Raw genomic sequence first — 14,132 nt, forward strand, 5'->3', positions numbered from 1 at the left:
AACCTAGAGACTCTCCTGCAATGCAAAACAGGTTCTTGCACTCACACACCCTCCCCCCCGGCACACACACACCCACACACACACTTGGGGTCGTGTTGCTGTCTGGAAAAGAGCTTTACAAATGTATTTACTGCTGTTCTACCCTGGCTGCCAACTAATCCTTTTTACACAAAAAGAGAAGGGGAAACAGGCACGGACAGGATGAAAACAAGAAATATCCTGATTCCTTCCCCGCTCCCTTCAGCTTCCCTCCCGCCACCACATCTGTTCCCTGGGATCCCTCCTCCTCTCCCTCCAGTCCCCGCCCCCACTCTCCACCCTTTGCAGTTTCTGCAGGGAGTGGCTAAGGGTTGAGGTGCTGCAGAGGGGCTTTTGGGGTGGGGGAGCAGTGCTCATGAGGGGGGAATTTCACAAACTCCTGCTCCCATCAGTAACTGCCCAGGGTCGCTGAGCAGACCAGCAGAGGAGCCTGTTCCCACCCTTCCCCAGCAGCCAGATCAGCCTCCTCTTGCAGCCAGGTTACAGTCCAGCTCCCCTACAGGATGGGGGCACCATGTGCCCCTCCCCTCTGCACATACAGCCAGCTGGGCTGGGGGACATGAATGTGACTCCAATCCTGAGCTCTCTGCACCTGCTGCTCCCATTAACCTGAGCGGTTGTTTTGCTGCTGCGGCTGTTTGGGGAGGGAGTTAAACTGTGTGTTGGGAGGAGACAAATACCCCTCTGTGTCCCTGACAGGCATGTGAGGGTCCCTGTGCCCATCACTGAGCCCGACCCTCCTCGGCCCCAGGGGAAGAGGGGACAGTGGGAGATTGGGGAGGATAGGCAGAGGGAATAATCCCCTTTCCATGTCCCACAAATCACCCACCCCAGAGATATGTCCCCCCCTAACTCCTCAATGCCCTGTAGGGCCCTTGTGGGGGTGGGGGGGCATGTGTGATGACTGTGGGAATTTATGAACTATCTGTATCAAGCCTCTTGGCACTGAAAATTCATTTTCTCTCTAGGCCAGGGGAGATCAGGGCTAGGTATTCAAGACATAGCACTACGAGAACTGTCTGGGCTGGAATCTACCCATATCGATGGAGGATCCGGAAAAGGCAACGGGAGTGGACAGTGACTGGACATCAACCCTTAGAGCAAGCGACTTACCACTTCCAGAAATCTCATCGGTGGGGCGTAAGTAGGAAGCTGTGGAGGAGAATAAAGAGAGAAGGTGTCAGGTGTCAGTGTTGAGATGAGCAGGATGCACAGACAGGCAGGGCACTGGGACTGGGAGACACGGGGACAGAGACAGCAGGGATGGAGGGCAGGGCAGCAGGGCACAATGAACCCTGGCTTCCCCCTGCCTCTCTCACACTAACCCAGGGACTTTCAGATTTTGTGCTTCAGGAGATAATCGATTGTTACCTGTTTTGGAAAAGGCTGCCTGCTGGCCCTGCACATTCTGAGTGGGAGCCTTGTGCCCTGATGGGGTAGAAAAACTCTCCCACAGGTGTCAGGCTTGGCTGGACTCACTGCAGGGAGCTACAGAGGCAGACAGGGATCGCTGGTGCCGAAGGCCCAGTTTCCGAGTTGTGGCGGCCTGGGCCTGCCCCTGTGGAACTGTGTGAGTCCTTGGGGACCTGGACACTGGTGGGGTCACTCCCAAGGGTCTGGCTAAAGGCCAGGCCGAGACCAGACACTGTGAATACGGGACAGGGTGTTGGAGGGTGAAGGGGGCTGGGCTCTGGTGCGGCCAGGGGGCGAAGGGCCGTTAAGAGCTGCTGACAAGTTTCGTTCAAGGCAAGCTCTGCCCAGGGGCTCTGCAGGGCTGTGAGCATCACTGAACAAAGGGGTACGATTCAGCAGAGACCCAGCTAGGTCCCTGCCCCATTAAAGCAAGCGGCGAGGAGGGGCTTGGCCACTGATTGTTGTGTTATGTTGTGAAGGCCAATACTATAACGGGGTTCAAAAGGGAGCTAGATAGATTCATGGAGATAGGTCCATCAATGGCTATTAGCCAGGATGGGCAGGGATGGTGTCTCGAGCCTCAGTTTGCCAGAAGCTGGGATTGGGTGACAGGGCATGGATCACTTGATGAGAACCTGTCTGTTCAGCTTTGAAGGCAGTGCCGCCACCAGCAGCAGCGCTGAGGGAAGGGTGGCAATACCACAACCCCCACCACAACCCCTTTTGGGGTCAGGAACCCTGATAATTACAACACCAGGAAATTTCAGATTGAAATGTCTGAAATTATGAAATTTACGACTTTTAAAATCCTAGGACTGTGAAACTGACAAAAATGGATGGTGAATTTGGTAGGGCCCTACATATAGTGGTTCTCCCTACAAGGCAAAAGAAGGGACACAGGAGACAATTATACCCACAGTAACAACTGCAACAGCAGCTTCCAAACCACCTCCTGCCTCTATTCATTGCACCCCTTCTCCCCAGCCTCCGCATCCATCCTCCCTCCATTCCCTCCACCCTCTCCCGCTGCACCCTCCCATTCCGGTATCCCTCCTGCCCCCTCCATGATGCCTCCTCTCCCTCTATTTCTTCAGACCTAACTTATGCCCCCTCCCATCCTTCCATTTGCTCTGCCCCCAATACATCTCTCTTCCCTCTCTGTATCCTCTCTCCACCCTCTAGTCCATTCTCCCCGTCACTTCCCTCTGTTCCCTCGTGTCACCTCCCATCCCTCTATGCCCTCATCTATCTACCCCTTAACCTTCCCCTCCCTCTATTCCCTCCTCCTGAGCCACATGTCCCTCCCATTCCTATCTTACCCCCTCACTCCCCCTCTGCTGCTTCCCTGCACTCTATTCCCTCTGCCCTCTCCCCAGGCCCCCTCCCTTACATCTATTCCCTCCTTCCCAGTGCTTAATTCGTGCCAGGGCTTGCCAGGGATAAGCCCCAGCTCCTCTGGGCTTGGCAGTTCATAGCCCCTATACTGCTGGGATTCCTGCATCAGTTATGAATGTAAGAACATTTCTTGAGCCCCAGCACCTAATCGCTTGAGCCCAGGCTCCTCTTTCATTACAAATTAAGCACTTCTCCTGCCCCTCACGTGTCCCTCACATCACTATATTCCCTCTTACCCCAACCCCAGCACACTCCCCTGCCTTTAGTCCCTGCTCCTCGTGCCCCCTCTTGTCCCTCTATTCCCCCCCGCCCCTTTCTTCCCCCTCCCCTCCCCTCCCTCCTCTCCCATCCCATCTTCTCTCCCCTCCCTCTGCTCCCTCTATTCCAGGGGTACGCAACCTGAGGGTCGGATCCCCTCACGGAGTTGTGAGGTTATTATATAGGGGGTCGTGAGTTGTCAGACTCCACCCCAAACCCCGCTTTTCCTCCAGCATTTAGAATGGTGTTAAACACATTTTTATATATTTTTCATTTATAAGGGGGGTCGCACTCAGGGGCTTGCTACGTGAAAGGGGTCACCAGTGCAAAAGTTTGAGACCTACTGCTCTATTCCCTGATCCCCTCCCTAGGATTCCTCCTCTCCTTCTGTTTCCGCTTTCTTTGTGCCCCAACCCTTCGCTGTATTCCCCTGTCCACCTGCTCCTGCCTCCTTCCCTCCCTCTATTCCCTCCTGCCCCTCCGTGTGCAAACACTGATAGCATTAAAATACAACAAGCACATCTCCCTTCACCCCTCCCCAGCCTGTCTTGTGGGCACCAAGTCCAAGGTGGGGTGGGGGTGCTGGAAGGTGGAGAGGCCTGGGCTCTGGCAAGGCAGGGGAAAGCACCGCGGGCAAAGGGTCATTTTAATGACACACACACTCAACACTCCCTTCTATACACGCACACACACCCTTTCCCCTTACCCCTCGAACACCCATTCTCCCCTTCCCCTGCTCTCTCTCACACACACTCTCCTCACCATCAGCACCAGCTCACACACTCTCCACAGCCTCACACACACTCCCCTCCTCCTCACACCCTCTCCAACACACCGGCTTCCATCTCTCCCCCATTTTACCTCTCCTGCTCACCCCTCTCCCTCATGCCCCTCTCTCACATGCATACACACACAGGTTCCCCATCACTCACCCAAATGTCCCCTCCCCCTCAAACTCCTCACACACACAGGTCCCCTCCTTTTCTCTCCTCTCCCACTCCCAATCACATATGCTTCCCTCCTCTTCACCCCATCACAAAGTCTAGGCTATGCCCCAGCCTTTAGTTTAAACAGTCTCTTTGCAGTACCCCTTTAGTGCGCCAGACCCCCACGGGTCACATGTTACCACAAGGGCTGGCCACATGTTCTCAACAGCTCCAAGACGAAGCCTTTGGGCTCCAGCAACACCTCTTTGTTCCTCTGGCTCTCTGCAGCAAGTCCAACTAACGTCAGACTCCTGAGGGGGACGGTACCGTCTCTGGGCATGATGCATTTCAGTGTGTATGTCAGTGACATCAAGCAGCCCTTTTCAAAACCAGGTAGTATGAATAGTCAATTGGCGTACAGCATCTGGAAGTGTTTAGGTTAGCATGGGGGAGGTAAGCTTAGCACAGAATTCACATTGGTGGAAGCCTGGGCTTTGCCGTGTCCCAATTCTCTGAGCTCCTTCTTTGCTCTCTCTCTCTTTCTGGGTATGTCTACACCACCAGTGACAGCTGTGATTGTAGTGTGGGCAGGCATACCCATGCTGGCTTTACTCTAGGGGTACGTCTACACTACAAGATGCTTTCAGCGGCATGCAGAGTACATATGCATGTAGACCCCCTAGCGCAGGTATAAACAGCAGTGTAGATGGTCAGACACAGCTTAGGCCAGTAGAGTAAAGCCATGCCTGAAGGGTGCGGGTATGTACCTGGCTATATGCCCCACATCAAAAGTAGGCAATTATTTTTTGTCAAGGTCCAAATTTCTTGGTCAAGGTACAGTCAAGGTCCAGACTCCAGAGAAAATAATAATAAAAAGCCCAACAACAATAATCATAGAATCACAGAATTGTAGGACTGGAAGGGACTTCGAGAGGTCATCTAGTCCAGTCCCCTGAACTCATGGCAGGACTAAGTATTATCTAGACCATCCCCGACAAGTGTTTGTCTAACCTGCTCTTAAAAATCTCCTGTGATGGCGATTCCACAACCTCCCTAAGCCATTTATTCTACTACTTAACCACCCTAACGTCCAACCTAAACGGCCCTTGCTGCAATTTAAGCCCATTGCTTCTTGTCCTATCGTCAGAGGTTAAGGAGAACAATTTTTATCCCTCCTCATTGTAACAACCTTTCATGTCCCTGTGACACTGCACCCCATCTTCTTCACAGTGATATTATTATGGCATAATTACGATGCATTTACATATGTACGATGCATTTACGTATGTACGATGCATTTACGTACGTACGATGCATACAAGATAAGTCACGTGAGGTGTCATTGGAAAAGTTATGGTATGCTGAAGAGGACTATCCTATTTGTATGACTGTATCTGAAGTTATGGAACTTGGGTAAATGCAGACCAACAGACTGTATCTGAAGTTATGAATATTCACTATGTGTCGGTATTTCAAATGTAGTTACAGTGGGTAACGCTCACCAGACAAGATGTCTTCAGTCTAGATAGCTGGTTGGGAAGGGCCTATTGAGGGCAATGAGCCATTAGGGAAAACAATAGGCCTTAGGAGAAGCTTATCTCCCACCTGGTGAGCGTTCCTGAGAATGCTACAGGCAGCCTGTGAGTGATGGCTGCTATGACTCTACAAGGATATGTGTCGAGGCCAAATGATGCTGGACTCCAGCTTGGGATGTCAATATTTTTCCACAGATTGGTTTGGGAACCAAGCTTTGGAAGAAAGGGTTCCCGCCGTATGCAGAAGCTATTTAACGCAGGGAGTGACATCATCAGTGGTTCTTCACTCCGCAGACAAGAAGAATCCTGGAAACACCTGAGGAACAAAGACTGAAGGGGAAAGGGGAACTAACATGAAGGGGAAAGGAGTCCAGGAGAGCTGGCTGTATTTCAAGGAATCCCTGTTGAGGTTACAGGGACAAACCATCCCGATGAATCGAAAGAATAGTAAATATGGCAGGCGACCAGCTTGGCTTAACGGTGAAATCCTAGCGGATCTTAAACATAAAAAAGAAGCTTACAAGAAGTGGAAGGTTGGACATATGACCAGGGAAGAGTATAAAAATATTGCTCGGGCATGTAGGAATGAAATCAGGAGGGCCAAATCGCACCTGGAGCTGCAGCTAGCAAGAGATGTCAAGAGTAACAAGAAGGGTTTCTTCAGGTATGTTGGCAACAAGAAGAAAGCCAAGGAAAGTGTGGGCCCCTTACTGAATGAGGGAGGCAACCTAGTGACAGAGGATGTGGAAAAAGCTAATGTGCTCAATGCTTTTTTTGCCTCTGTCTTCACTAACAAGGACAGCTCCCAGACTGCTGCGCTGGGCATCGCAACATGGGGAGTAGATGGCCAGCCCTCTGTGGAGAAAGAGGTGGTTATGGACTATTTAGAAAAGCTGGACGTGCACAAGTCCATGGGGCCGGACGAGGTGCATCCGAGAGTGCTAAAGGAATTGGCGGATGTGATTGCAGAGCCATTGGCCATTATCTTTGAAAACTCGTGGCGAACGGGGGAAGTCCCAGATGACTGGAAAAAGGCTAATGTAGTGCCAATCTTTAAAAAAGGGAAGAAGGAGGATCCTGGGAACTACAGGACAGTCAGCCTCACCTCAGTCCCCGGAAAAATCATGGAGCAGGTCCTCAAGGAATCAATCCTGAAGCACTTACACGAGAAGAAAGTGATCAGGAACAGTCAGCATGGATTTACCAAGGGAAGGTCATGCCTCACTAATCTAATCGCCTTCTATGATGAGATTACTGATTCTGTGGATGAAGGGAAAGCAGTGGATGTATTGTTTCTTGACTTTAGCAAAGCTTTTGACACTGTCTCCCACAGTATTCTTGTCAGCACGTTAAAGAAGTATGGGCTGGATGAATGCACGATAAGGTGGGTAGAAAGTTGGCTAGATTGTCGGGCTCAACGGGTAGTGATCAATGGCTCCATGTCTAGTTGGCAGCCGGTGTCAAGTGGAGTGCCCCAGGGGTCGGTCCTGGGGCCGGTTTTGTTCAATATCTTCATAAATGATCTGGAGGATGGTGTGGATTGCACTCTCAGCAAATTTGCGGATGATACTAAACTGGGAGGAGTGGTAGATACGCTGGAGGGCAGGGATAGGATACAGAGGGACCTAGACAAATTGGAGGATTGGGCCAAAAGAAATCTGATGAGGTTCAATAAGGATAAGTGCAGGGTCCTGCACTTAGGATGGAAGAATCCAATGCACCGCTACAGACTAGGGACCGAATGGCTAGGCAGCAGTTCTGCGTAAAAGGACCTAGGGGTTACAGTGGACGAGAAGCCGGATAGGAGTCAGCAGTGTGCCCTTGTTGCCAAGAAGGCCAATGGCATTTTAGGATGTATAAGTAGGGGCATAGCGAGCAGATCGAGGGACATGATCGTTCCCCTCTATTCGACATTGGTGAGGCCTCATCTGGAGTACTGTGTCCAGTTTTGGGCCCCACACTACAAGAAGGATGTGGATAAATTGGAGCGAGTCCAGCAAAGGGCAACAAAAATGATTAGGGGTCTGGAACACATGACTTATGAGGAGAGGCTAAGGGAACTGGGATTGTTTAGTCTGCAGAAGAGAAGAATGAGGGGGGATTTGATAGCTGCTTTCAACTACCTGAGAGGTGGTTCCAGAGAGGATGGTTCTAGACTATTCTCAGTGGTAGAAGAGGACAGGACAAGGAGTAATGGTCTCAAGTTGCAGTGGGGGAGGTTTAGGTTGGATATTAGGAAAAACTTTTTCACTAGGAGGGTGGTGAAACACTGGAATGCGTTACCTAGGGAGGTGGTAGAATCTCCTTCCTTGGAAGTTTTTAAGGTCAGGCTTGACAAAGCCTTGGCTGGGATGATTTGATTGGGGATTGGTCCTGCTCTGAGCAGGGGGTTGGACTAGATGACCTCCTGAGGTCCCTTCCAACCCTCATATTCTATGATTCTATGATTCTATGAACCGGGGGAAGTGCTGGACTTAGGCTAAAGGGATTTCTAGCCTGTGTATGAAACACCTGGGGATTCCAAGCTGTAAAGCAAGTGCAGCTTCCCCCATAAGAAAATGCAGCCTGATTCTTTCATCTCTTAGGGTGAGAATCTGTTAATTCATATCCAATCTATCTAGTATATTAAGCTTAGTTTGCAGTTTTTCTTTATTTGCTTGGTAATCTGCTTTGAACAGTTTGCGATCCTTTATAATCACTTGAAATCAATCTTTTGTAGTTAATAAACTTGCTTTTGTTTCATTCTAACCCAGTGAGCTTTGCCTGCAGTGCTTGAGGAGAATCATCTAGTTGGTTACCACAAGTGTGATTGTTCTCTTCACATTCAGGGTGAGACGGACTGGGTATTAAACCCATACACTGGCCAGAAAAGACCAGGGCAGGGCAGTACTGCTCTTGTTGCCCAGGCTGGGAAGCTGGTGGTTAGAGAGCCTGCGTGTAACCACAGCTGGGTGTGTCCCCACCGATATGAATGCTGGTGAAAGTGCAGCCTGGAGGTGTTTGTAGCTTGTCACAGCAGTACAGTGTGAGAGGGAGCCCAGGCTGGTGGGCCAAGGGGCTCAGTGGTACCCCAGTTCCAGGGGGCACCCTGGGGGGAACCAGTTCCAGGGGGCACCCTGGGGGGAACCAGTTCCAGGGGGCACCCTGGGGGGAACCCGTCCCAGGCCCCTCTTAGTCTGCTCTTCTCTAGATAAAACAAACCCATTTTTTTCAGTCTTCCCTCATAGGTCATGTTTTCTAGACCTTTAATAATTTTTGTTGCTCTTCTCTGGACCTTCTCCAATTTCTCCACATCTTTCCTGAAACATGCCATCCAGAACCGGACACAATACTCCAGTTAAGGCCTAATCAGGGTGGAGTAGAATGGAAGAATTACTTCTTGTTTCTTGCCTACAACAGTCCTGCTAATCTATCCCAGAATTATGTTTACTTTTTTTTGCAACTGTGTTACACTGTTAGAATGATAATAATAAGTAAAGAAAAAGATTTCAGAGTCCATTCAGAACTGTCTGTTGGTCTGCATTTGGCCCACAGTCCACCTGTTGACTATCCCTGCCTGACACGCTCTCGATTCATCCAAGCCCTACCTCCTGACTCCCCTGTTAGTTTTTGCAGTGTACTGTCCTGCTGCCTCCCTGCTGCTGTCGTCTTCCTCTCTCACAGGGAAAGGCTCCGGCAGTGGGGAAAGCCTCTGGCACAGGCCGGGGGTGCAGGGAAAAGCTCTGGCAGCTCTTCGCTGCCGCAGTCTTTCCACGACACAGAACTTGGGTTATGAGCCCATGCTGAAGCCTGTGCCAGCATTGTCCACGCTGATATTGCTACCCGTGCTGGCTAGATTAGAGCTAGCATGGGTATGCTAATCCATGCTACAAATACACTTTAACTTGCAGCCTCCTGACACATTCTTTCTTTTTCTCCAGCTTGGGGCATTGCCCTGTTTCCCTGCAGAGAGGTGTGGGGAAGTCATTCTGTTTGCGAGGTATCTTCACTCATTGAGGCTTCCATTCGAATGTGGTGATTCTAGCCCAGACACTCCTAGTGGTGCTATGTCTGGAATACCTAGCCCTGATCTCCCATGTGCCAGGGAGAAAATCAATTCTTTTCCCCAACAGGCAGTGATATCCAGAGGACTGGCACAGACTCACACAGACAGTCCATAAAAATATTTCAGAAAATTGCCACTTCCATCACCCTCAGCCATCACACACTCCCCTCCCCATCACCTCCTCCACACACACACACACACACACACACACACACACACACACTCCTCTACTCCTCACCCCCTCACCACACAGTCAGGTCCCCCTCACCGATACCCCTCTCTCCACACAAACTCTTCATCCCCCCATCCTCCCTCTGACATCTCCCCTTCCCCTTCCCCTTCCCCTCTCTAAAACAACCAATGCTACCTCCCCAGATCAGAGTGGAAGAATTTAAGTCTAAGCAATTTAAATCACCAATTTTCATCACGTATTAAATAACTAATTTTAACCTTGCTTTGCCTTTCTACTTTCTTTTTTTCCCCCTCAAGAAAGGTTGGTTCTCATTGGTTGGTAACAATTAAAACATGTTGACTTGCATGTAAATATAGCTTCCACCCTAAATTTGGTCCTTCTTTTTCATAAACCAGGAAGATACACTATATCTACACACATTTCTTTAACCTATAATATAGCTTAATTTACATTTATCCAGATTCTTAATGTTTACATTTTGTAGATGTTAGAAAATGGTGATTTTTTTATGTACAATATTATTATTTTTTTACTTGTGATTTGTGTCAAGCTCTACTTGGATTGAAATTAAAATTCAATTAAAAATGCACAAAAGCAGCATTTTAATTTTTTATTAGTTCAATCAAACTACCTTAAATGCACTGGATACGTAAGAAAAAATATCTAAGTATATCAAAGCCTGGGCTTTTGAATGTAAAATTACCTGATCTATTAAACAAAGGCAGCATTATCTGTAATTAGGAATTGAATTGATGTTTCTGGTCACTGCATCCTTCAAAATTTTAGAACCAGTAGATCTCATCCTCTCAAACCATTTTTTATTCAAAGATTGAAAGAAGAAGAAGAGGAAGACAAGCTTTTCCAACTTCCTATCAGTCTTTCAACTTTAAATAAACTAATCATTGAAGTGAACTAACATGGCTCATGTAGTCGCAGTAGAGCGCTGGGGGAGAGCTCTACCGCTCGGGGAGAGGAAGTGATGGGGAGGAATGCATGGAGAGGAGCGAGTTGGGGGTAGGGTCTTGGGGGGAAGAGGGGATGTGGGGGTGGGGCCTCAGGCGAACCCACACCTCCAGAAGAGGAAGGAGAGGCGGGCAGAGGAGGAAGCAGCTGGGATCCTAGTTTTCCCACTGCCAGATCCCCCTGTCTGATGTGAAGAAAGGTTCCATCTACACTAACCTGGGGGAGTTCACCCAAACAGGCCTCCCTTCCCACCAGCAAGAAACTAGATCTGGATTTCCAGACCAGACAACAGCCGAGCAGAAGGGAAATAGATTGCCAGGAATGGGACACGCTTACTTCAGTACCAGATAGGAATGGATCTGAGAAGCCCTTTGACAACGACCGGTGTTTTGTGTGCGTGTGTGTGTGTCGGGGGATGGGGCAGGTAAATCACGGAATAACTACAACATCTCTCTCTTGCACACACAAAGGCTTCCAACAAAACTCCCCTCCCAACCTCTCCCTCATGCAGGGTCCCACCCCCCATCATACCCCTCTAAAACACAAGCACTCCCCATCCGCCAGCCATCCTTGTGTCCTCTTCCCCCCATCAAGAACAAATGTGCTTCATTCCCCCAATCCCCTCCCCTACACATCCCTCAAACACACACACGCCCCTCCCATTCACACCCCATGTGCTCCCTGCCCTCTGCATGCCTTCACACAAAGGATCCCCTCCCCCTTCATCTCCTTCAACACACATGCTCCCCTCTCACTTCTCCCTGTCCTTTTACCCCCCCCCACTGCTGGCGTTGCCTCCCCCTGCTGTGTCCCGCCTCCCCCTGCTGCAGCCCCACTCGCTCCCCCTGCTCAGCACTCACCCCCAGTCCAGCCGAACAGAAAGGTGAAGGAAGAACTTAACTGGGGCAATACATGAATACATGGAAAATCCAGGCGTGAGCCATGTCTGTACTAAGACAGGAATAGCAGTGTCGGAAAAAATACGGATCATCTGGATAATGCCTCTTCCTCTCCCCTCCCTCACACACATGTCGTCCCCCCTCTTCCCTCCCCCTCAGGCCTTGCTGCTTCCATCTATTCTGCAGGCCCTGCCTGGGCATTTCCAGACCTTACTGTGTTTTGGTTGTGCTCAGGGCAACCTGGACTGTGAATGGGCTGGGTTCAGCCATGGTTACATTTACACCACTCGAGTGGCACAGCGGCAGAGGTGCAGCTACAGGATGGTAGCACTTCAGCGCAGCCACTCACGACAGGCGTTCTCCCCCTGGAGTTAATCCACCTGCCCGAGAGGCGGTATGTAGGGTGACAGAAGAATTCTTCCATCACCCTAGCGCTGTCCACACCAGGGGTTAGGCTGGTTTGACTACGTCACGCAGGGGTGTGGATTTTTCATGCCCCTCAGCCAGGGGTGGAGAGGAGCAAGCAGTGGGGTGGGGTCTCAGGGGAAGTGGCAGAGTGAGGGCAGGACCTCGGGAAGAAGGGGAGGAGCAGGGGGCAGGACATTGTTTGGGTGCTGCTGCCCCCCCCCCCCCAATCTAGGGAGCTTCTCAAGCTCCTGCCCTGAGCTACGTAACAGGCTCGACTTAACTTTTTAGAATAGAATTGGCCTACCACTTGGATTTGGGATCATTTCTACATCCTGGTACTATAGTTTACTCTAAATTACTGCTATGTCCCCTCACCCTTAACTCCACAGTAAGGTTTGTGTCTGGGAATTGCCCTGCTTTAATTAAAAATCTCATACAGGGTCACAAAACCAAAAACCTAAAGTGAATGTGACCGTGTAATGTTCCTAATGATTTGAAAATTGTTAGTTCTGACCCATGCAGATGTGGCCCTCACTAATCACTGGATGCTTTTGTACTAATTGCATGTAGTGATTGCGCTTGGTTCAAGAAAAAAGCCGTGAACAACAGGCCCCTCTCTATATAGCATTCGTTAACCCACAAAAGGCCTTCAACACGCTTGGCAGGAATGGCATCTATAAGATCCTGTTGAAAATTGGCTGTCCACAAAAGGGGCTCTCCCTATTCAAAGAGTTCCACTTGGGAATGAAGGCAACTATCCAGTATTAACCTGTCACGTGTTTGGAAAAAAAAGCTGCTAAACCCAGAGGCACCGACTTTCTAATGTGCCGGGGGGGGGTGCTTGACCCCGGCTCCGCCCCAGGCTCCACCCCACTCCACCCCTTCCCTCAAGGCCCCACCCAGGTCCTGCCTCTTCCTGCCCCCACCCCACAGCTTCCCGCCCTCTCCCACAAGTGCACACCGCCTTCACTCATCCCCCTTCCCCCGCCAGCGTCTCCTCCATGCTGCCGATCAGCTGAGTACCAGCACGCAGGAGGCGCTGGGGGGCGGGGGAGGTGCTGATCAGCAGGGCTGCCAGCAGCTAGGAGGTGCTGGGGCGAGGGGGAAGAGCTGATTAGGGTGGGGGGCTGACAGTGGATGCTGAGCACCCACCATTTTGTTTCTGTGGGTGCTCCAGCCCTGGAGCACCTACACAGTCGGTGCCAGTGGCTAACCCTGAACACGCAGGGATCTGTTTATCAGCCTTGTGTCCTTAGTACCCTCCTTTACGGCTGTGAAAGCTGGGTCACATCCTCCAAGCAGGAGGGGAGATTGAACAGTTCCCACCTCCGCTGTCTTAGAAAAATCCTTGGAGTCACTTGAGACCAAGGGATCACCAGTAACGAGACCCTTGAGAGAACCGGCCTACAGTCTATGCAGACTATGCTGGATGCTCGCAGGCTTCACTGTCTGGGACACATGACGCGCGTGCCCCAAGATCGTCTGCCGAAGGCCGTGCTCTGTGGCCAACGTAAGAACTGCCCGTGACGCAAAGAAAGGCCAATGGTCCAATCCAGTGACAAGGGTCAAACAAGCTCTCAAGAAATAAAACAAAATGACCTCCTCCTCCTCCTTCAAATCCCTCCTCAAAACTCTCCTTTGCTGCACTGCCTAAAAACCCCTGTTTGTACAGTGCCTAGCACAATGGAGTGCTGCTCCATGACTGGGGCCCCTAGGTACGACCATAATACACCCAATATGATTCTTCCCAGAGGGACCTAGGGCTGTGAGCCAGCTCCTTACGACCTGCCCTTAGTGTGAGGAAGATTTTTCTATGCCTGTAGTGGGTCAGCTCCCCAGTTTGGCCAAGGGTAACACAAGCCCTCCCCTCACAGCCTCACAGACCCCGCTGTCACTCTACAGGTTAGCGATAGGCACATTCCAACCCTTGATCCCTTGAGTGTCTCCCTGGCATGTCCAGTCTCTGATCACTGGACACTCTCAGTGTGCACAGATCTGCTGCTTCCAAAGAAATAGTGAACCCCAGCTACCAGTTACACCTCAGACCACCGCTCTACT

At 50.6% G+C, this 14,132-nt stretch overlaps 1 protein-coding gene across 2 annotated transcripts in view; it reads right to left on the reverse strand.

The window, feature by feature from the left end:
* The window catches only part of LOC119566370, a 220,309-nt gene that overhangs the window by 69,428 nt on the left and 136,749 nt on the right, over positions 1-14,132 (reverse strand). For both annotated transcript variants that reach the window (XM_043549441.1, XM_037899144.2), the window contains one exon: positions 1,153-1,191. In XM_043549441.1, the coding sequence (XP_043405376.1) occupies positions 1,153-1,191 (39 nt within the window). The remainder of the gene's footprint in view (positions 1-1,152; positions 1,192-14,132) is intronic.

This window comes from Chelonia mydas, chromosome 6 (genome assembly GCF_015237465.2).
Source record: "Chelonia mydas isolate rCheMyd1 chromosome 6, rCheMyd1.pri.v2, whole genome shotgun sequence".
Classification (NCBI taxonomy): Eukaryota; Metazoa; Chordata; order Testudines; family Cheloniidae; genus Chelonia; species Chelonia mydas.